Genomic DNA, 22,775 nt, shown 5'->3' with positions numbered 1-22,775 from the left:
AAAATCGATATAATCGACCATTTTTGATGACATTCGAAAGAAACGTAACAATTATATCAATATATCAATATAATCAATATAATCAAAGGATAAAAATATATCCATTCATAGCCAAGTATCTATAATAGTCGGAATAATACAATGAATTATACAAAATCGATAAAATCCGATAACAATCGATATAATCGACGATTATAGATTATGTTTGTAAGAAACGTATTATTAAAAGTAATCGACGGAAATTATCGATATTGATCGATTTTAATCAATAGATTTGAATGATACAAATATCCATTGATCGCTAATTATCGCAATAATATACGATAAAAACAATCCAAAGAAACTATCGATAATTATCGATTATTAAATAAAAGAAAACACCATAATGGGGCACTAGCTTAATGTCTCAATGGAATTTCAGGCCCAAGTTAACGTGGGATCTCCCCAAATCAAAACTCGATTGACAGAAAAGAGCATTTCCCAAGCGACCTTGGCATTTGCAGACGATTTTCCACTTTTGCCCGCACGCCATACGGCTTTTCCGTTCGCTGTTTTTCTCGACTTGGCTACGCTTTTCCGTCTAGCTTTTTTTACTAGATTTTCCAATGGTCTGCCCATTGGGATGATGGCTGCGAAATCGCTCTACAAAGTCATTTGGAAGTGGAACATTTTGTCTGGCCCTCTTTACGCCTCTTTGGATCTCTGTCTTTGCAGCCCTTTTCCCCCCTGCATCTGTCAGCCCCCTCTTGTGCTCTCCGTTCACTGTCTTGCCACTGCTTTGCTCTGTTCTCCCTCTCCATTCTCTATCACTGTTTCATTTTGTTGAATTTTCTGATTTGTTTCAATGGTCTTCTATGAGCTTTGTTTTTGGTGTTTTTCCGTGGATGCAAATGGTGGAAAAGTGGATACAATTTTGCCAGGTATTTTCGCATTTCAAACGGGGTTTTATTGTTAATGTATTCCACTCGTTGGGGCACCATAATGCCAGTCTCTGGATGTGCTCTGCTCGCTGGCTTGTATTTTGCAGAGGGCCATGAACGTTTTATGATTGCACTTTTCAGCCATAAACTGACGAGAGGGCCAAAAGTGGGCGAAAAATGTAGGTGGCCTGCACTGCACTGCACTTCGCATCACATCATATCAGAATCACCCTCCAGTACCAGTCGCAGTCGCAGTCGCAGTCCCAGTCGCATCCTCCAGTCCATGAGGCTCATTCTCATATTTATACTCGTGTTCCAAAAGCTGTCAGGGTCCTCCCGTTGGCCGTCGCCGCAATGAGACTTCTCGCAAAAATGTGTGGGCGATGGCGGCTCTGACTGAAACTTTAATAACCTCGAGACGAGGCCAACACTTGCAATAAAATGGCTGCTTGTCGTAAAAAGCACAACACACACAGACATGTTCATAAAAACAAAAAAAAAAAGGAAAGGCAGAAACACTAAAAACAACAAATATCGAACGAGAAAGGCAGCAGGCAGAAGGCAGAGGGAAGAAGACACAGCACTTAGCCGTGAAGCGAGAAGGAACCCCAGTGGGATGGCAGGAATGGCAGAGATGACAGGGGCAAAGCTGTCAACGCGTCGCCATTGCAACACACAGACATGAGTCCAAGTCCAGTGGCACCACCACCACCACCACCCAGAGACACAGGCTCCTGGCAGGAGGGCCGGCAGACCCCAGAGGCGGTCTCCCTGTCAGCCATAGTTTTGGACTATCTCATCACATTTATATCCTTCCATTCCCGGCCTGTCCTGCATAATTGTTGGACAGGCTTATTGCCCAAATGGTTTTCGAATGCGATCAATGTCCATATTCATCGCCATCTCCAGAATGAGCTGTCCAAAGGCAGGCCTTAAAGCCAAAAAGATGCGCATATCCTTTCCCACCCAGTATGCAATTTTCAATTAATTATTACAGAAATGTAATTAGGTTTCAATTACGGCCGTAGAAAGGCACATGCCGTAAATTCCCAAGGAAAATATGACTTAAATTCAATGAATAATTAACCCACGACACGTGTGGCTTTGGCATAGATTATACAATGATTTCCCAGGCATTTGGCCGAAGAAAGATGCCTTTTGAAGGAATGGAAAATGTGTTTGGTTTGCCTTTAAACTGCATTTAATGCTCATCCACTCAACGGGGATGCAAGGATTATTACTCCTTTGTTTTCCGGATTTCAGGAGAAGAGCACACAGAGGCTGGAACTCCAGGCGGCTTTTGTGCCCTTTGTCCTTGACTTTGGAGCCAGCATCCTTCGGGTGCCGGCACTGGCCTCCTGCTGTGCTTTCATCTCCCTTTATAATTGCATATTCGTATATGCCGTGGCCTCCTCTGGGGCCAGGCGACAATAATCATTCGCATTTCGCAGAATTATCTCCCGGAATACATATGGCCGTGTAGGTCTCCAGTTCATTATATCCCCAAAAGACAAAACACCAACCCATCAATCTCTGACAGTAGGTGGGGGGGAGTCCTGGCATGGCAATGGGAATAGGCCTGTCCTCTGTCCATCTTTTTTTATTTCTATGCAAAAAAGTTTTTCTCTCCCGGTTGATGGGAGTACTCTACTCGTAAATTTCATTTAATCACCCGGACACGGACACGCTGGACCTTCTCCTCCAGTGAAGGACTTTGATGTAGTGCTCGCAGGTCGAGAAAAAAGTGAGAAAAATATTAAAGTCCAGGGGCCATTAAATTGCTGGTGTTTTTCCCTGTTTTCCCCTGTTTTGTATGAAAATTTATTGGCTTTTTAGGCGACTGATGAGAGGCGAAAGGCGGGCGGCAAAGGAGGAGGTGCAACAGTTGTGGGGCAATGGAAATGGGAATAGAAGCGGAACGGAACGGAAGCCACAGTGACACCCAAGGTCATCCACCACTAGATACGTGTGTGTGTGTGTGTGTGTGTGGGATTTGGGGCCTTCGGGGCCGTCGCAAGTGCAAATTTATGGTGAAATTAATTGCATCAAGGACAAGCGCAGGCCTCGTGGATCACGAGGATGAGCAGCGGTCGTCAGCCAACGTGGGACCCATGACTCATCGCCAGCGACTTTAATTAGTCGCCGCATAATCACACCACTAGGAAAACCACAAAAACTCACCTCAGTTCCTAGATCTAGAACATTTTGTTGGCCCGGAAAAAGGGCTTTTCCCCTTGGCATTCATAGACATTCATTAGCTAGTGTTTTTCCGCCACTTCCTTCAAGTCCTCCAAGGAATATCATCCACTATTGTGGAGGGCAGGAAAATGCACTGAAAAGGCCACTGGAAATGCAGGGAAACATCTCGAAATACAAGCCTTGAAAAAGGCTGTAGGGCTATAGGGTTTCGCACTTTTAGAGATTCCTCGCTGCTGCATTTAATGTACGTTTCGGTAATGTAATTCCCTTTTCAATATTCCTTTTCGAGAACAATATTTATGGAATATTAAATGCACAATCGACTGCACATTCCCCTGCAAAAATGGCAAGTGACTTCCGCTTGAAAGTGAATGCTGGGGGGGGACGGAGGGCACCCTGTGTCTGGATGGATTCATGAATAATTGAGTTTCGATTTAAAATGCAATTGTCAAACGAGTCGAAGTAGGGTTTGGTTTGAATTATGAATGAATTATACATTGCACACATAATTATCCGCAATCCCTCAGTTGACCTGTGACCCGGAGGCGCCAGGAAGCTCTGACATGCCCTGTTAATGATCCACAATTTTGGCAATTTTCTAAACAGTTTTTGATTTGAGCTACCCGAAAATTGGCTTTCGACGAGTGCTTGGGCTGCAAAAATGAATATTTTCCCCACCTCCAGACTCTACGCCATAATTTTGTTAATTAAACAGTCAACATTTGGCTGCACTTTCGAGTGATTCCCCCCCAAACTGAACTTTGGACATTGAATGAAGTTCAGAGCTCTGTTTTTGTTTCGGTCTGCCCAGGCAACGGAGGCAAAGGAGGCATCGTCGGGGCCAGCCTTGAGATTGATGGCCGAGAACGAACCGAAGAACCATTCATTTGCCATTCCATTGCTCCATTCACACTAGCATTCACACTTTGCATGCATTCGAATAAAAACCAGCAAGGATCCGACAAAGAAGGTAACGAAGCTGTGGATACCCTGGCATTTCTCTATTGTTTTCTTTTCAAAGCTGCAGTTTTTGGAGTGAAATTGGTTAGTAAAGAAGTTTTTTCATAGATTTTGAGGGGGTTTCTATGGAGTTGAGGGGCCTGCCTGTTGCCTGCATGGACGCGTCATGCGGCAGTGCCACTCGGTTTGCGCGGCAAGGCTTTCAATAGGTTTCCAATCCATCTGTTGCAAATCAATGCTGAAAGTGCGAATACCCTTTGCACATTTTGCAAAATGAATTACAGCTCAATTGGGGCACGGCACTCGTGTGTCACCGAAGCCATGATTCATTCGCCTGTTGCTGCCTGTCGCCCGCTTCCCCCCCGTCTTCGTCGCCCACTCGTTTTCTGTGGGGGGCTCTAACCGTTTGTGTCAGGGCCATAAAACACTCCGCCATAAGCCCCTCCACTCGGCAGCACTCGCTCTCGTCAAACCCACACTCACTCGGGCACCCATTCTCACCCATTCACCCATTCACTCATTCACATGTGTAACAGATATATTTATTTAAGTGCTGAAAATAAATAAATGAAACAAAAATGAAACCGAAACCTGGAAAACTTCGAGCAAGGGGGGCGAGCAGGGGGGGGGATGATGTTTAGTATTTAGTCGGCAAACTTTTTGCAGCCACTGTGCCAGGAAAGTTCATCCTTCAACTGAAACTGAAACTGAAACAAATTGTAAATAAAATAAAATAAAATAAAAGTTTTCTACCATTTGGCCACCATAAATCCAATTGAATAATGCAGATCAATTTGGCAGAAGTACAGTGCCTGTCCGATATAAAGTACACGGTCCAACATCATTTGCAATTAGATTGTGTCCCTCTGGCACTCTTTCGGCTGGAAAGGTCTTTATGGAAATTGTTGTTTCTCCCCCTTTCCCCCTCTCCTGTTGCCCTTGAAAATGTGTGGACCTGTGGCTGGATTATCGCTCAGTTTATGCGCTTAATTGTTGTTTGCCTTTGCCTTCGTGCCGCCCTGCCTGTCCTTGTTCTCGATTTCACTTCCGCCAGCATTCTGTCAGCGAAACTGAGGCAAAAACTGATATTTATGCCATCGGAAATTATACAGAATCTGGCCACAGATAAATACAAGTTTTATGCTTAGATTGAGCACAAACAATCTCCCTCTCTTTCCCTCTCTCTCTCTCGCATTCTCCATTTTAATTTCCCCCACAATACTCTCCGGCGGAAATGGGAACAACTTTTGTTTCTCACTGGCGCATCGGAGTTTTTGCATCTGTATCTGTATCTGTGTTGTGTATCTGTGTGTATATACAGGATGTGTTGTATCCTCTATCTGTATGCTGTATCTGTATCTGTATGCTGTATCTGTGTTATATTGCCCTTAGTGTTTCTGTTTCTGTTTCTCTCCTCTTTTCTCTTGGGTGTTTTCTGTTCGGGTTTGTTATTCTTGTTTCTGTTCTGTTCCTGTGGCATTATTGGCAGTCAAATGGGAAAACACACAAAACAAACATGTTTCGACTGCTACTGCCGCACTCAGTGGCACTGTGGCAAGTGTTTTTACAGATTCTGTGCGGGCTACAAGTTAATCAGATCACGAGATGATGAAGTGTTGATGCGTGATGCAGCAAATACTCGTCGATTTGCCACTTTCCAATTTAACCAGCGCTTCAACCAGGGCTTTTTGCCCAAAAGTTTTCTATCATCACAAAAATTCCCTATTTATTGGATACTTGAAATATCTTTTTTGATTTTTACAGATAGATTTATAATTTAAACGTTTAAAAAATAAAAAGAAAAAATATTTTGGGCGTTTAGAATTATTTTTCCTAAAGGCTACTTCCAAATTATTTCTTATTCGTATTTATAAAAATAAAAATATAAAAAAAAAAAAAATTAGGGCTTTTAGAATTATTCTTTTTTTAAGGCTACTTTCGAATTATTTCTTATTCGTATTCATAAAAAAAGCAAAAATATTAAAAAATAAAGAAAAAAATAATAGTGCATTTAAAATTATGTTTTTCAAAAGTTTAATTCCAAATTATTTCTTAGTATTATTTCTGAGTACAAATCATTAAAAAAAAAAAAAATGTATACGTAAAAAAATTATATAAAAAAAAAAAATAACAAAAAATTGCTTGTTTCTTGCAAAATGTTGAGTATAACCTCTTTTTGTCTATACAATTTTTTCTAGAACCCTCTGTCTTTCGCTTCCCCTAAGAAGCCACAAACACAAAACACCAATTCCTCTCTCAAAGACCAACGACAATATTTCAAGGGCCTGGAACCCAAAGAACTAAGCCCCTAGGCTAAGGATAAGGAAGGCTCTTCTTGAACTTCTTGATTCGGCTGGCATAGCATTTCCTAGTTCCCAAAGAACGAAAAGGATTATGCGTTCAAAAAATCACATAAAATCGTACATTTCGGGGTCACCAGCCGCGTATCGAACGTATCGCTCATTATGCCTCTGTTTTGGCAGCAACAGAACGTCTGACGTACCTTTTGTGTGTTAATCGAAAAAGTTGAGGCCCCAACCTACACATGGGGCGCCCCCCGGCTCCCCACTGGCGCCTGCCTGTTGCTGCTGATTGCATTCGCTGTTTGGTCTTTCAATAGATACTGACACAATGCACTTGCTGCGGGCAACCATTGTTGTGTCAGAGAGATAACGATTGCCCGCCGCCCCCCCCTGCCCCCTGTCCCAGGACCTATTGAGAGTGCACCAGAGCACAACAGAGCACAAAAAATTCATACAATTAGAGGGGGAACCAGGGGACTACACGATATAATAAGCATAATGAGCACTAGGCAGGGACGGCCCTTAGGATATACATAGACTGGCTATAATTGGAATGGCAACCATCTATCCATTGGTTTATTGGTTCATCGTTTGATGGGTTCATCGGTTCATCCCTTAATCGGTTCATCGCTTGATCGGTTCATCGCTTGATCGGTTCATCGTTTGATCGGTTCATCGTTTGATCGGTTCATCGTTTGATCGGTTCATCCCTTAATCGGTTCATCCCTTAATCGGTTCATCACTTGATCGGTTCATCGTTTGATCGGTTCATCGCTTGATCGGTTCATCGTTGATAGAATCAAATGAATGCAATTGACTAGATGAGGCATAGCCGCATTTCAAATCATCTTCTTTTTGCTCTCAGCTATTCCGACATCTTGCCAAATTCATTATTTGTCAGGACACACACACGCACACACTCACACACACACACAACAAAATAATAAACGTAGGAAGAACCGCTCGAGTTGAAAATGTTCGAACAACTGAACTCAATTCTCAAACTATACGATTGGAAATCGCTTCTCTCTACGCGAACACAAAAAGGCAGATACTCTGTTTGTTTGCCGGAGCTGCTTAAAAACTGATTAACGCCTGGCCCATAACAAGTTTCAAATTACCAAGAAGCGTCTAACTGTCGGATTACCCTAGCCTCTCTGCCGCCACCTCCTCTGGCATCCACACACATGCCCGTCGAGTATCTCTCGGGTTGTTATGCACTCAAATGTTTAGCACTCTGGCCATGTGGTTGGGGTCTCCCAGGGCGACAGGAGTACTCAATCGTATTGTTATCCAAAGTATCTGTGTATCTTTGGGTTTCGATGGTGCCCGCGCTGGTTAAAGAAAATCCATTGATGCATTGCCTCAGATTAGACTTCAAGTCAATTGCCAGCCATTTTGCGGTAGGGGCTTTCGAGCTTGAAGTTCATTTTGCGACACCGTCGGTTTCGGATACGTTTCAGTGCCTTTAAAATGTTAGATAATCAATAATAAGATACTCTATGACTATCGTCTGACGAGTCCACGATGCTAGACTGGTCCTTCGATTTTATATAAATACTTATCGATTATTAATCGGTTTTTAATTATGATTAATCATTGTATACCACCATATTAATTGTTTATTCAATGATTATTCGTATATTTGTAATCGATTACAAGCCGATAATTAGTTATCGATCATTAATCGTTGCAAAACAGGTTGTTAATCGATTTTGTTTTATCCATCTGTTTATTGATGGCTCATCTCCTACTATTTATCGATTGCTTGTCGATTACTTATCGTTTATCGAAACGATAGCCTGTCGCTTATAGGGTATCCATTCGTCTGTATACTAAGAAAATACCTACCGACCATCCAACCAAAAGAAACGTCTCGTTTGTTGGGCCAAACATTTAGCATATTTCGGCCTTGTTTGCTCTTCGGAGCGGCTTGTTTTTTTTACCAGCCGCATGTTAAATGCCCTAATTTCCCGACCACTTCGTTTCGTTGACGGCCGTCGCCTTAGCACCTCAGTGCGATCTCAAGCATAGAGCATTAGGCCACTCTCCACTCCCCACTCCCCACTGCCCACTGCCCGCCCACCCATGGCCGCCAGTGCTACTCCTCCATCCACAGAGAGGCTTCGAGAGGCTGTCAGGGGCAGAGCCGTGTCCGCATTTGGAGGATGCACACACGTGAGAAGAAAATGTCTGATCGATTGGCAGGCTACACACAGAACCCATTACGATTGCACACGAACCTCAGACAGAGCCCAGCGAAATCGAAAAAGACTCGCTCCTCAATTTATATTAATACCGTGTCAAAAGTGTCGGCCTGGGTCGAGTCTCGGTGGGTTGCCAGTGGGGTAATGGGAAAATTTGTAATGTAAGCCCACGCCATGTCGAAGGCTATTCATTGATGGGTATTTTTGGCAAAAGTAGAACTCAAAGTGCCAGAAAGGAGTATCGAAAAGTATCTAAAAATCAGCAACAAGACGATAAATCGATAGCTAGATAAAAGTAAGTCGATAGACCATCAGAAAACCCCTTTGATTCGCTTCAAAATGTGCAGTTTCCCATTTGAATATACATATATTTATGTGGCTCTGATTGAGTGCACCTGTCGGCCATTAAAACACCCACGACGGTCCACTCGAGTATTCGCACATCCAATATAGAGGATATCCAGCACTGTCTGCACTGTCTGCAGGGGCTTCCGGCTGTCATGTGGAGCGGAGCTGTCATTTTTAATAATTGCATGACGCGTTTTACACGCGACTTTGCGATTGCCAAATGAGAAATGAAAATGCATTTACACGCCCACATGGAAATGGGGTTGGGGGTTGGGGGGTTGGGGGGGGGAAATGGAGTATCGATAGCTACAAGGATTTGCACTTAAAGTGCTCCACATTGCAGGACGAGAGAGCACCACTTGGCATCGATTCCTTTCGCAATCCTTTGACCCACAAACTCGGGCAGAATAAGATAGAGGCCCGGCAACTCACATTTCAATCTCATCTGAAGGGCGGAGGTGGCTTTCCGTCATTGATAAATATGCCAAATCATTGGGGCACGTCCTTCAAGGACCGCTCCACCCACTCGACAGACACGTGCACACGTAGGGGCACAAAAAAAGGGGCGAAAATTAAGCAAAAGAAAAAGCAGAGGCAAAGGCAGAGGCAAAGGCAGTGGCAGAGGCAGCGGCAGCAGGATAAAGTTTTTCCATTCACTTTTCCCGTTTTGTTTGTTGAGTTATTTTGTCAAAATTTATTTAAATATTCTGGCAATTTTCGTGGAACACCTCCCGTATCCAATCTCCAATCTCCATTCTCCTGCCTTCTGTCGGGGTCTACGGGGGGTGTGGGGGGGGGGGATACGTTGGTATCCCAACGCTTCGTGTTGAATAATTTCTTCAACAGTCATTAAATGCAGTAGAAAGCCATCTCTTCCCCCCCCCCCCTCGTCCCCCCCTTTCCACCCCGGTCCGAGACAAATGACAGCAAATTATTATGGTACTGGATCCGAGGGTACCCTTATCCTTTCACTTTCTCTATCCCTATTCGCTGTGGCTTCTCCTCTTTTGCCCAAAATTTTTCTTTTCTTCTTTTTGTATTTTTTTGAATTTTTATTTTTTTTTGGTGCTCTGTGAACCGCGGAACTTTTCCCCGACTGCCAACAATTAATTGAAATTAACATATTTTCCCTCGTTTTATTTGAGACAACTTATCAAGGACCATGCCCATCCCTTGACCATCCAACGCTTTAGGTAAAAGTTAATTTCCTTGCGTTTCCACCCAAAGAAAGCCGAAAAGGATGTACGGCACTTGGACCAATTAAATCCGTTGGCGAAACTTTTTGCCCCCGTATAGTTTTTGGCCCAGGTAGCGCCGAACTTTCCCATTAAATTTCCCAGTAAAAACTTCAATCCGACAAATTTTGCACAGATATTCGTATAAGATTAAAATTAATTACAAAAGTTGAATTTTTGAAATGAATACTCAATGAATCGAATGGAGGTCTCTTAAGTGGGCGAAATGGGGGGACATTTCGGTTACTTTCGTGTTCGAAAAGGAACAAATTTAAGCCTCGTGAAAATCCTCGTAACTGAAACTGAAACTGAAACCGAAACTTGACTCCAACCAGGCCGCCTCGTAAGTAAAACGTTTTCACATTGCGGCGCCCGTAATGAGCCAGACAACGATGCCTGGGAAAAGCTGTGAAAAGTTGAGACTCTGGTGAAAGGGGAATTCTCGATTCTCAGTAAAAACAGTGGGCTGGCAGGAACTGAAGTCCTCTCCAGTCACATAATAGGGGCATTCCTCATACGCCACCGATTCCCCAGTGCTGCACCATTTACCGCCGCCGCAGCCACAGCCTTCCCTTTGTAGTTGTGTTTTTATACCCTTCAAAGAGCGGGCCATGACCCTTCTTTCATAGCAACAAAAAATTCCCACAAAACTTTCCCCTCGCTTATTCCACAAAGGGTATTCCGGTCTTCGGCTTTAAGGGGGCTTTTACTTTCTTTTACTCACTGTTGCTGCTGTTCCTCCGGGGGTCGGCGGCGGCTGCCTTTATGAAAAATTATACAAAACTTTTTACTTAGTGCCACGAGGGCACTGAACAATTACGAGGCCATCAGGGAAGTGGATTGGGGGCGGGGGAGGGCTGGAGGACTGGAGGGGGTGCCGCTACCGGTACTCGCTCTCTGCAAATAAATAAACGTGTTTGTAATAAGCCCCCGTTTTGGCCCCATCGCCGTTCTAAGCGATGCAGAAAATTAAGGGAAAACCATGCGGCGGCGGAGAATTGAAAATGTTGTGTTTCCATTGGAAGGCGGGAAGGCCGTTCGGTTAATCGCTGGAAGGCGAAAATCTGACAGTTTTCGCACTAATTAACCGAATGGCGAGAACAATGCACAAGATTTATGGCTGAAAATTTACTTAATTACTTGCTTGATCCCCCCACCACCCACCAACCACCAGCCAAACATATAAATCAGTGAGCCTTGAACACAGAAGGTGGCCAATGGCCGATGCCAATGCATTTCTCAAATAAATTGCGAGTAAGAATATCTGTAAATAGAAGAGAAGAAAACATACAGGGGGTCATTTATGAAGAAAATGCAATAATCTGTAAGAATTTCCATGCCCAAAAGTAGGCAATACATTTTGAATTGCAATCGCAGCAGCCCAAAAGCAGGCAATGCATGTGTAAGAAAATCAGTAAATAGAAGGCCATTGAGCTCGGGCCCATTAAAGAGACGAAAACTTGCAGATGGGCATTTATGAACAAATTTGATTAATCTGTAATTTGAACTCCGTTTTGTAAGCATTTCCTTGAAAGCCATTCCATTGTAGGCCCAAAAGTATGCAATACCTTTTGCATTTCAATCACTGCAGCCCAAAAGTAGGCAATGTTTTTCTTAAGTTAATTGCGAGTAAGAAAATCAGTAAATAGAAGGCTTGGACCCATTGAAGAGACGTAAAACCTACAGGTGGTCATTTATGAAGAAATTGTATTAATCTGTAATCTGTACTCCGTTTTGTAAGCATTTCCTCGCATGCCATTCCACTGTATGCCCAAAAGTATGCAATACATTTTGCATTGCAATCACAGCCGCCCAAAAGCAGGCAATGTTTTTCACTCAGCCAAACCCTCTCCTTTTTTCCCCTTTTTGTTTTTTCTCTGTCTACCTTTTTCTAATTACGCAGTTTACAAAATAAAAATAAACTTTGACTCCCAGAACACCATCGAGCCATACGCACATTCCGAAAAGTCCATTTCCCATGCCATGCCGTGTCACCTCCGTTTTATTTTTTTATTTTGTCTGTCGACTGAACTTTCGGCATTTCTATGGAATTCAATTTCAAAGCTATATCATTTTCATTTAATTTCACGCTTTCAATTTGCGACCCACACAGACAAAACCGAGACGACAGTCCGGTCGTCCTGTCGGGCGGCAGGCATCCCTTTTTTAACCCTCACACCCACTAGTGCCACTAGTGGCACATCCATATTCCCTTCACAGTTGATCCCGCCACTATGGGTCGCGGCACATGCCAAAGGTATGGCATAATGGATTCTTTCTTGTTGTGTGTTTTTTTCGTTTTTTTTTTGTTGTTTTTTTTTCTGTTTTGTTTGTGTGCCACCTATTGTCTGAAAACCGAAACCAGACCGGAGTGGAGCGAGCTATCTATCACCGGCCGGAATCAAACCGAACCGAACTCTGAACCGTCGAGAACCGCCCACAGGGCCTCGCATCGCTCGTCAATTTGGCACATTCAACGGCTCCGCAAGTAGACCCACATCCACATCCACATCCACATCCACCAAGTGTGTGTGTTTTACAAATGGAGGTGGAATAGGATCACAATGGAGGGGAAAACAAAAGTACAACAATTGGGTGGGGGCCGAACGGGGGAAAACTTTTCATAAAACAAAGCAACTGCACATCGCGTCGCATGAATGTCATCCACGAAGCCCACAGACAGCCAGCCGTACCATCAAATTCCACGGGGAATAAAGCATTTATCGAATACTATCGATTACTATTACTGCGTGTGCTTGATTTTGTTTAAGCTGTTTGATGTGTGCCTGATTTGTTGTACTATGTTTTTTGGAAAACCTGCCAGAGCCCTCTAATACGCGGAGGCACCAACCGTTTGTTATCGGTTCTGGATGGTCTGTATGATTGTGGGGTGTGCATGAGAGACTCTCGCGAAATTGGTCAGCATTTTGATGTTCGGTGTGGAAATTGAGCAACTTTTTGCTCTCAGTGTTTGGAAGGTCGAAACAGCTTTTTAATCATTAAACTAACGAAATCAATTCACATGTTTCTCTCTCTCTCTTCTCTCGCTCTCTTTGGTAAATTGCAATTCGCAGCGAAAAAAAACTTTTGATTAATTAAAAGTAAAACCAAACAAACAAAACAACAACTTCAACAACAGCTTCCGAGAACAGGGACTGCGAGAGACCGAACACCGACAGCAACAACATCGGCTGAAAAGTGAGTGTTAAGCGCTGGGCTTTTGGGCCAAACAAAAGCGCGAAGGAACGCGGCCCGCAGTAGTCGTCGCGTCTGAAGAGCGCAGCGTAACTTTGAAGCAACCTTTTTGTGTAAAATAAATACAAATATTTATAAAAAAAAAAAAAAAAAACAGAAATACTAGAAAGAGAAAACCTTTGCCAGCGAATCAACATCGAAATGGAATTGGTCATCCTTTTTGTCAAAAAGCATTTACTTCGCGAAAGTAACAACTTACACAACAACAGCGAAAACAACAACGGCAACGAGAACGACAACGGTGAGAACAGGAATCACGGCCGCAACCGGAACAACGCTAACAGCCGGAACAACAACGAGGAGGAACAACCAGGACAATCAAGGCATCCGGGATATCCGGGATATCAAGGACAACTGAAGCTCAGGGATCAGTACCCGAAGATCGATAAGCGTACACGGCTACTGGCACTACGACACCCGAAAAGGATCACATCGGGCCTAATTTCACCAACCAATCAACCGGAAGTGGCATATCGATTGGCTGAAGTAGCAGCCAAATCGGAGGCAAGCGCTGCAGCAGCAAAACGAGATCAAACAGCTGCACGCAAGGAGAGCAAGAAGTACAAGAACAAGTAAACCAGCAACGGAAATATTCAACAACATCTTCACCAACAACAACAACAGAAAGAAACACCTCAACAACAGCTATTAAAACAAGTAAACACTCAACAACAGCATCAACAACTACAGACAAGAGAATAACAATTCAACAACTAAAACACAAACTAGACCTGAGACTAATAATTTACTATATACTGGGACTATTTACCAAAACTATAAAATACCACAACTAAAACTTCAACAACAACTCCAACAAGAAGAAAGGCACCAAGTGTAACAATACAACAAAACCTTCAAGAAGAACTGCACCAAGGGTAACAATTAACCATAAGTAACAAAACAACAACAACTTCGAAAAGAAGTGCACCAAGTAACAAATCACCAGAGGTAACAATTCAACAACAATTGGACAACAAGTTTTAAAAATTCAACTACAATTCCTACTACAAAAATAATCAACACAGCTTCAACGACAACAACAAAACCGGCTACAACCACCACAAACCCGGCTTAAACTAATCAACAACAAACACAAAGTGTCAACAAGTACACCAACACCTGCAGAAACGACCCAGAAAAAACTGAATATAAAGCAGACTACGTCAACTAGTACGACAACGACAGAAGCAGATTCAACAACAAGAGAATCCGCTGCAACAACAAGAACAATCAAAATTTCAACCAAAGCGGCTACAACGGCATCAAGACGGGTTCCAACAATTCAACAACAAATCAGCCAGAGCTCAGCAAGAGCTCTACAGCACCACCACCACAGCAACAAGAACCCAAGCCCAGCTCCAGCAACGAGAGCAAGATGCAGCGTCTTCGCACGACCTTCACGCGTTCGCGGACGCCCACCGGCGCCGAAATGAAAATGCAGAACAGCCTCGAGGTGCCCAAACAGGTAAACAATCGATCGCAAGTCGATAGCATTTATCGATTGTCTGTTTGCATGTCTTGTTTGTTGTGTTTTTTGGCTGTCGTTTGATTTTATTGATTGGTTTTTAATTGTCATACTTGTCGTTTCTTAACTATCGATATTCGCGGCCTAAAGCTGCCGATAGTTTTATTGCCTATCGATAATTATCGTTAGCATACACAAGTCGATTATCTTTGGTTTGTCTTTTCTTAATTTCCTCGATTGTTACCGATAACTAATCGAACCGAAAACGATTCCTCCGTTCTTGTTTTTGCATGCTTGTCGTTTCGTCTTCGTTTACTCAACCCACCCACGTTTCACTGACCTCTGACCTCTGACCCTCTGATCCCCTCTGATGTTGCAGGTGCGTTCCGCCTCCTTTGACGAGATGCAACTGGAGGCGCAGCGCACGTCCTCGAACCGACTGAGGCAGCGTGCCTCGTCCTCGGCGGAGGGGCGTGCCTTGGAGGCTGATCGTCTGCAGGTGCCGGCTGGGCAGGGCCGCTCGCGCAGCTTCGATTCGGCGGTCATCGATCCGACGAGCGAGGATTCGGGGGCATTCCTGGATGTGCCGCAGCGCAACAAGATGCCGCGGCGCAGCAGCTCGTCGAGCCCGAAGACCCCGCCGCCGTGCTTCCATTGCCAATTGGTGAAGCAGTACGAGCGCCAGATAACAGCGGAGCAGCGCTTCTTCATCGATCATCGAGAGCTCACCGCTCTCAGCTTCTACAGCGATGATGACGATGACGACGACGAGGAGGAGGGTGCGGTGGGCGGTGAGGGTCTGTGCGAAGACATGCACGGTGCCTGCGGCGGACGGCCGCTTCCCGATGTGAACAACGAGGCGGTGGCTCGGGCGCAGGCCATTCTTGCATCCACATTCGAGAACGACCCGAGCACCGATTGCGAGGACGATGCGGTTGAGCTGGACCTGGGACTGATCCACTTGAGCATCGAGCAATCACGGGCTCGTATTCCGCGGCAGATGCGCCGCCACACCATCGACAGTTCGGTGGGCAATTCCGAGGATGAGGGCGTCGACGGGTCCGGGCCCAACTCCAACAATTCCCCGTATTTCGGCAACACCCTGATGCCGCCCAGACCCTGCGGCATCACCTTCACCCTGTCCCCCACCAACGGCGACTGTCCGTTCCTCCCAACCTTCGCTTTCCCCATCGATCCCAACTCCCCACCAGGCACGCCTTCGCCCACCCAGTCGCCATCGCCATCGCCATCACCATCGCCGTCGCCGTCCCCGTCGCCCACCCCGTCGGTGGTGCTGGCCGTTCCACCCCCCCTGCTGGAGCTACCGTCCTGCTCCACGGGCAGCGGACAACAGCTGCTGGGCTCCACCGCAGCTGTGGCCGCCGCCGCCCTCACTCTACCGGCGATTGCCTCCTCGCAAGCAGCCGCAGCCATGGCCACCGGAGCGGTCTGCACCTTGGCGGATGCAGATGACGCTGCTGCCGCTTTGGGGGCCATGGGCCTGCCGGTTCGCCCCAGACGCCGGTCCATCTCGCGGCAGGAGGCCATCTTCGTGGAGCCGACCGGCAGTTCGCTCGAGAATGTCTCGATGTCGATCGAGAAGGCCGACTCCATTGATGCCGCCTCCACCAGGGCCAACTGCGGCTCGCCCACGGGCATGTTCGCCGTCGCCCATCGCACCGGATTTGTGGTGCAGGACATCTACCTGACCGTACCGGATCTCCGACGGGATCGTGCCGCCTCCGTGGACTCGTGCTTCTCGAAGCTCTCATCAGGCAACAAAACCGAGGAGCTCCAGCCCACCGTGGATGGCTGCTACCTGACCGTACCGGTGATCAACACCACTCGCTCCCGGTCCGTGGACATAGTCCTGCCCACCGACGAGCAGGCGCGCTACAAGGCCCTGGCCATGACTGGCAACGAGCCAGGCACCTACGGGTAGGTCCAACTAATAGACTCCTTCAATCCTTAGTTCTAGCCCCAAACATCTGTCCGATGGGACATTTTCAATATCAATATCGGGTATCCCTTTTTGTTTCTTCATGTTTTCTGTTTACTTTTCTTTGGACTTTTGGGACAGGAATCCCTAGCCCTTATGCCTTATGGCCAAGCAAGCTATTTTTGGACAGGCGGCGGGCAAACTTTGAAATTGACTCATTAAAACGAGCTTAACACGTGGCCAAGGAGCGGGCGATTTTGGAGCTCTGTCTCTGGCTCTGTCTCTGGCTCTGGCTGGGGGCTAGAGAGAACATAATTGCTGTTGTTGGCCTTTCGGTTTCGAGACATGGAAATGGGCGGACATGTGGCTGCGACATGACACGTGCGGCCGAGTGAGACATGTCATGCCCGGCGGGGTATGGAGTCAGTGTCCGCCGGCCAGGATTTAGACCTAATTAAAAGAGAAGGACTCTCCATCTTTGTCTCTGTGGCTCAGCCATTCATAATTTCCGCCCAAAAGCGGACACTGACTGAGCCTTTCCGTACACTATGCCTTTAGCCTCGGACCCTCGGCATGAATAAATTATGGCGGACAACGACAAAAAAAAAAACAAAAAATGGCTCAGTGAACCGATTTCCTTGAATTACAACAAAAGCCGCCCATAAATAATATTCAAACAAAGTGTCTCGTGTCCGTGTCCGTGTCCGTGAGCCTTGTCCACCCGCCCCAGCCCCCGCCCCCGCCCCCCCTGTCCGAAATGACGTGAAGAGTCTGCCTCTGCGTGCCACAAAATCGTTGAGGTGTGAGGGTGACGAACCACTTGCGGCCAATTTGTTTGTTTGTCAGAGTCAGAGTCACTCCGTCCGGGAGTCCTGGAGTCCTGGACCGCGGCCAGGCTCTACTTGGACGCGACTTACGTGAACCGATATGGATATGGATAATTCAGAACTTTTTCCTGATGGATTACATAGATTAGGAGGGCTCTTTGTGGTGCGTGTGCCAGGCAACCTGATTCCATTCCAGGAAAATTAATTATTTTAGTGGCTGCAGAGAGAGAGAGAGAGAGAGAGGGAGAGAGCGAAGGATTTCTAAATATTTGATAAGAACAAGGCCCGTAGTTCAGAGTTCCAGACATCGAATCAAAATACAGAAAAATAACCATAAAATCTACCCAAAAAGGGCAAACATTCTGTATTGGAATGTAGGTGACAAACCAAACTGAGGGGCGTTGCTGTACGACGCGTAATCATTATTTTTCCCCTTAGAAGTTCACATCTCTCAGGGTTAGGGCTTTCGTAACCAAATAAAGGAATATTGGGTTACAGATCAATATAATTTCTCAAATATTTGTATAATTTATTCTTTATTTACTTCTTTTGTATATATTTTCCCTATAAGTATGGGTCTTATACACCTTGAAGCCACATATTATTCTTCCTTAAAACTAATCTAGATAATTGCATTCTTTTGCAGGTACGTAAACGTTTATATGCCATATAAAACATCATCACCACGAATGCACTCTCAGGATAAGTACTGAAAATATTCATATTTAAATATGTTGTGGGTGGGGGGGGTGTGTTGAATTTCCTTTTTAATTTCCGATTCATGTTGACCCAATTGATGGGCCACTTACTCGGATTGTCATACGCATAAAAACCACTCGGGGACTCTCTCCACTAGAGCTCCCCAGAGGACTGGCGAGGCCATCATAAAGTTGGATTTGTTGATTTACGATACTGAAGCGTGCGACATGTGGGATCCCTCAGTGAAACATTAACCACTGAATGATATGTTTAATTTGTACTTTCTTTCCACTCGAATACACTCCCCGAGCCTTTGCTCAGTAAAATGGAAAAAAGAATATTATGAAATCATTCAATCATGCGACACAAGCCGGACACGGCAGTCATTCATCCGGCGCTCCGATGTGGCGGCATCCACTTGTATCCCCATCTCTCTGTGGGCCTGTTTGTTCGTGTGCCCCCAAGGCGTTTTGCGACTTGGCGGCCTCCCCCAGACATTCCTGCGGCGGCGGCTGTCGAACGCGAAACAAAAAGTTAACCCAAACTCGTATGAAAATACTCCCCCGAGGTGGAGGCAACCCCATGGAGCACTCGTGGGAGTGCGATATTTGCTTTATTACCCTGGATTCCCATCGAACATTTATGGGTACAGAGTATTTGCTATGGAATTTCGGTCTTCCGAGCCATATCGAGGGGTTTTACGGGTTCCAAGGGAACACCTTGCTCGCCTTTCACCTGCACTTCCAAAAAAAAACTAGCTGTTGGAAAATACTCAATCAAATTGTCTGTGGTAGACAGAGAAACAGACAGCCCAGGCACTGCAGCAATTTACGATGAGACTATGAGAATCTTTTCGGTTCCGGTCCGCTCCAGTTGCACAGTTCCGCCTTCTGTTGACGCACGTGTGGCATGCAACAACAACAAGAGTACTTGGTGGGGGGCGAGGGGGGGCCCTTCTGCCACAATTAAGTTTTATGAAACATTTGTTCGCTTTCTGTGGGAAGGGTATGATGATTCCAACAAAATGCTTGCCAAGCTGAGAGATCTACAAGTATTCCGTTCTTCTTCTAAAATCGGATACAGAAATCTATATTCCCTTAAGAGAATTTAGGGAAAATTCTATCCAAATCGGATCACAAATATCTGATAGGTGGAATGGCTATGTCAGGGTATTCAAATCTTTGATAGGCTGTTCCACTTGTGGCGTGGCCACAACTACGTCAGCAGCAGAGGCACAGCGTCAGAGTGTGGGGCGATCTGCGATGGAATGGTGTGTGTGGCGGAGAGGGGAGGGAAGGCAGGGTGCACGCAGATGTGGGATAGACGCATGGAGACGAAATTGAAATGCAAATTGAAAGGCACAAAGCGAGAATATGCCAGGCGAACAATCAAAGTGGGAGACAAAGCAGCGCACAGCGACCGCAGAGGCGCTAACGTCAGCGCAGAGCAGAGCAGAGAGGAAAATGTCACCAGCAGAGCAGCCAAATGAAAAGCAACCGCCAGCAAGCCGCATAGAGAGTGCCGCCCGGCAGGCGGGAGAACACAACAGAGAGAGCCGAGAGAGTGTCAGTGCTGCCCAGTCAGTGCTAGAAAATAACAGCTGATAAAAGCCAAAACATTGGTTTTATCTCTAGACGAAATTCCAAAGAGAGTGCTGCCAAGGGGGAGATGGGGTAATGCTGCAAATATGAGAATATATAAACCCCAATTTGATGTCAACTCTCGGCAAGTGGCATAAAAGGGTGGCAGATCTTAAAGCTAAAAGCCCACTCCAGATGAGCATCACTGATCGCGGGAATACTCACCACACGCTGCCGCAGCCACAGCCGCATTGAGGTGACAAAGCGTCTCTGCCGCTACCTCTACCGCTACCGCTGCTGGCGTTGCCGTTGACGTTGTCGTTGACTTTGACTTCGCTCGGACGCCGCCGCCGGGGGGCTGCTCAGTCGCGTTGTGGGGTTGGATGCTGCCGCCAGCCGAAAAATTATCGAAAGCGGGAAAGATATACATTTTTCATCACAAAAAAAAACACGAAAGAAACAGCCATAAAATAAGACAACGGAAAAACGCGCGCGAATGTCTCACTCATTCACTCGCCAACCCGTTAACCGGCGGAACAGTGAAGTGCGTAAAGGGAATACACAACCAAACGAATGAGAAAAGTGTGACAGAAGAAAAAGTGTAGCCAAAGGGCGGTGAAGAAAAGGTGCGACCACAAGCAGCAAATTAAAAAAGTTTAGCCAAAACTAAAAGTGTAGCCAAGAGCGACTAAAGAAAAAGTGCTACCAAGAAGCAACCAATGAAAAAGTGTTACCAAGGAGCAACCTAAGAAAAAGTGTTACCAAGAAGCAACCAAAGAAAACGAGTTACCAAAGAGCAACCAAAGAAACAGTGTTACCAAGGAGCAGCCAAAGAAAACGAGTTACCAATTAACAACCCATGAAAAAGTGCTACCAAGGAGCAACCAAAGAAAACGAGTTACCAATTAACAACCCAAGAAAAAGTGCTACCAAGGAGCAGCCAAAGAAAACGAGTTACCAAAGAGCAACTCCGGAAAAAGTGCTACCAAGCAAATTTTCAAAGTGTGACCAAAAGTAGACAATTTTCAAAGTGTGGCCAAAAGCAAACAAATAAAGGTGTATGCATTGGAAGGTGATTTCCCGCCATCAACCTGCAGGAAGAAAAAATCAGTAAAACCCTTCGACGAACACCAGAGAGAAAGAGTGCGAAAGTAATATTATTCTTGTTCTTGCGTTCAAATCAAAACTAAACTCAGAAAACGGGTCAATTAGACCGCCCCCAAAAAAATAAAATGAAACCAACAGCAATGGAAATGGCAATTCCAATGGGTTTTAATTGAGACGAACGCGCCTGGGGGCATGAGGGAAATTGTAAAAATTCAATTAATTTAATCAATGAACTTGAAACAGAAAGCGAAAACGAAATCGAAAACTTGAGCGTAAAGCGAACAAAAGGAGAATTACCGAAATCAGCAGAAACCGAAAAGTGAAAATAAATATGAAAGAAGCCGTGGGTCAGGGGGGTTGAAAAACCCGTCAAAGAAGTCAAACAGAGTTCAATGTTAGATGATGATGAGATCTTTCAGTATTTACAAGGAATGCCTACAGTTATAATTCTATAAGATATCACCGTATATATATATTTAGTACTTCGATTCAGTGGAAAATCTGTGTCGTATCCCATTTTGCAGTCTATGTGCATACGTTATCTTTTTTGTTTTATCGCAGATCATTAAATATTTGATATGGGTTGCCTGATAATTTGAAATTAATAATATTCGACCATAATAGCACCACATATCTTCTGGTTCATCTGATTCATCGATGGCCATAGTATTGCAGCTCATCGTGAGTGAATCATGAGTGATTTCGCGCTCCAACAAGTATGTTCCATTGTGAGATTTTTGTGTCGCGTAAACCCCAAAATATACTCATGTTTCGAGGCATTGAAATGTTGTAATTGCTTTTCTTTTGCTCTCTGCTTTCTGCTCAGTCTTTGTGTTGTTCCTGCCTGTTCTTCCCAAGTCTTGAGATTCTTCTCTGGCCGTTCCCTTTCTCCTGATTTTACACTTTCTGCTTCTATCAACGTTTTCATGGCCTCTGTGGCGGCATGTGAACCAAAAGGCTAACTGCCAGCCATGACATTTCAAGAATTTCGCACTCATTTATCGGAAAAGCGGGAAAATGCAGGGGGAAAACTAGCCGCAGAAGGGAAGGGAAGACGAGGCACAGCGACACAGAGAGACACACACAAAGAGTAGAAACACGAAAGGTGGCAAACTATGAGACGAAAGGACAGAGGGGAGCGGGTAGCGGGTAGCGAGGGGGGGGGGGGATCGGATGGGATGGAAGAAAGGAAAGCGAAGGAATGGCAGAAGTACGTCGCATTTCGTTTATTTGATTTGATTTATTGTCGATTTGTTGCTGTTGGGTTTTTGCTCTTTCTTTTTCTGGCTTGTTGTGGCAGCTGCTCCCCAGCCAAATAAAAAAAAAGCAACCAAAAACAACCAAAAACAACAACATTATCGAAGGGGGGGGGCCCCCAGGGGCAGAGTCCGAGCCACGCCCACGAAATTGTTGGGCCACGTGAGAAATTTTTGAAATACTGCATTCGCAATTGCAATTTTTGTGCGACCAAAAATGTATTTTCCATATAAGTGTAAGACTTCAATCGTAGGCGGTGGCACATCTCAGAGGTTTGAGGGTCCAGAAAGGGGTACAGAGAGGGTCCAGAGAGGGTCCCAGAAAGGGGTACAGAGAGGGTCCAGAAAGGGGTACAGAGAGGGTCCCAGAGAGGGTCCAGAAAGGGGAACAGAGAGGGTCCAGAAAGGGGTACAGAGAGGGTCCATAGAGGGTCCAGAGTGGGTACAGAAAGGGGTACAGAGAGGGTCCCAGAGA

The 22,775-nt window shown here is 45.4% G+C and overlaps 1 protein-coding gene across 18 annotated transcripts in view; it reads left to right on the top strand.

Annotated features, from left to right (window-relative positions):
• rdgA (retinal degeneration A) overlaps positions 1 to 22,775 on the top strand; it is a 118,619-nt gene that overhangs the window by 74,701 nt on the left and 21,143 nt on the right. For 6 of the 18 annotated variants that reach the window (XM_033383723.1, XM_033383722.1, XM_015186388.2 and 3 more), the window contains exons 1-2: positions 14,461 to 14,892; positions 15,272 to 16,830. The exons of 4 other annotated variants lie outside the window; for them this stretch is intronic. In XM_033383723.1, coding sequence (XP_033239614.1) covers positions 14,803 to 14,892; positions 15,272 to 16,830 — 1,649 coding nt within the window. In that variant the 5' untranslated portion in view covers positions 14,461 to 14,802. Of the gene's footprint in view, positions 1 to 14,456; positions 14,893 to 15,271; positions 16,831 to 22,775 lie in introns of those variants that run through there. 8 more of the 18 variants (XM_015186397.2, XM_033383726.1, XM_015186394.2 and 5 more) reach the window with 3 other exon arrangements.

This window comes from Drosophila pseudoobscura, chromosome X, assembly GCF_009870125.1.
Source record: "Drosophila pseudoobscura strain MV-25-SWS-2005 chromosome X, UCI_Dpse_MV25, whole genome shotgun sequence".
Taxonomy (NCBI): Eukaryota; Metazoa; Arthropoda; class Insecta; order Diptera; family Drosophilidae; genus Drosophila; species Drosophila pseudoobscura.
This window is presented reverse-complemented; position numbering and strand designations above follow the sequence as displayed.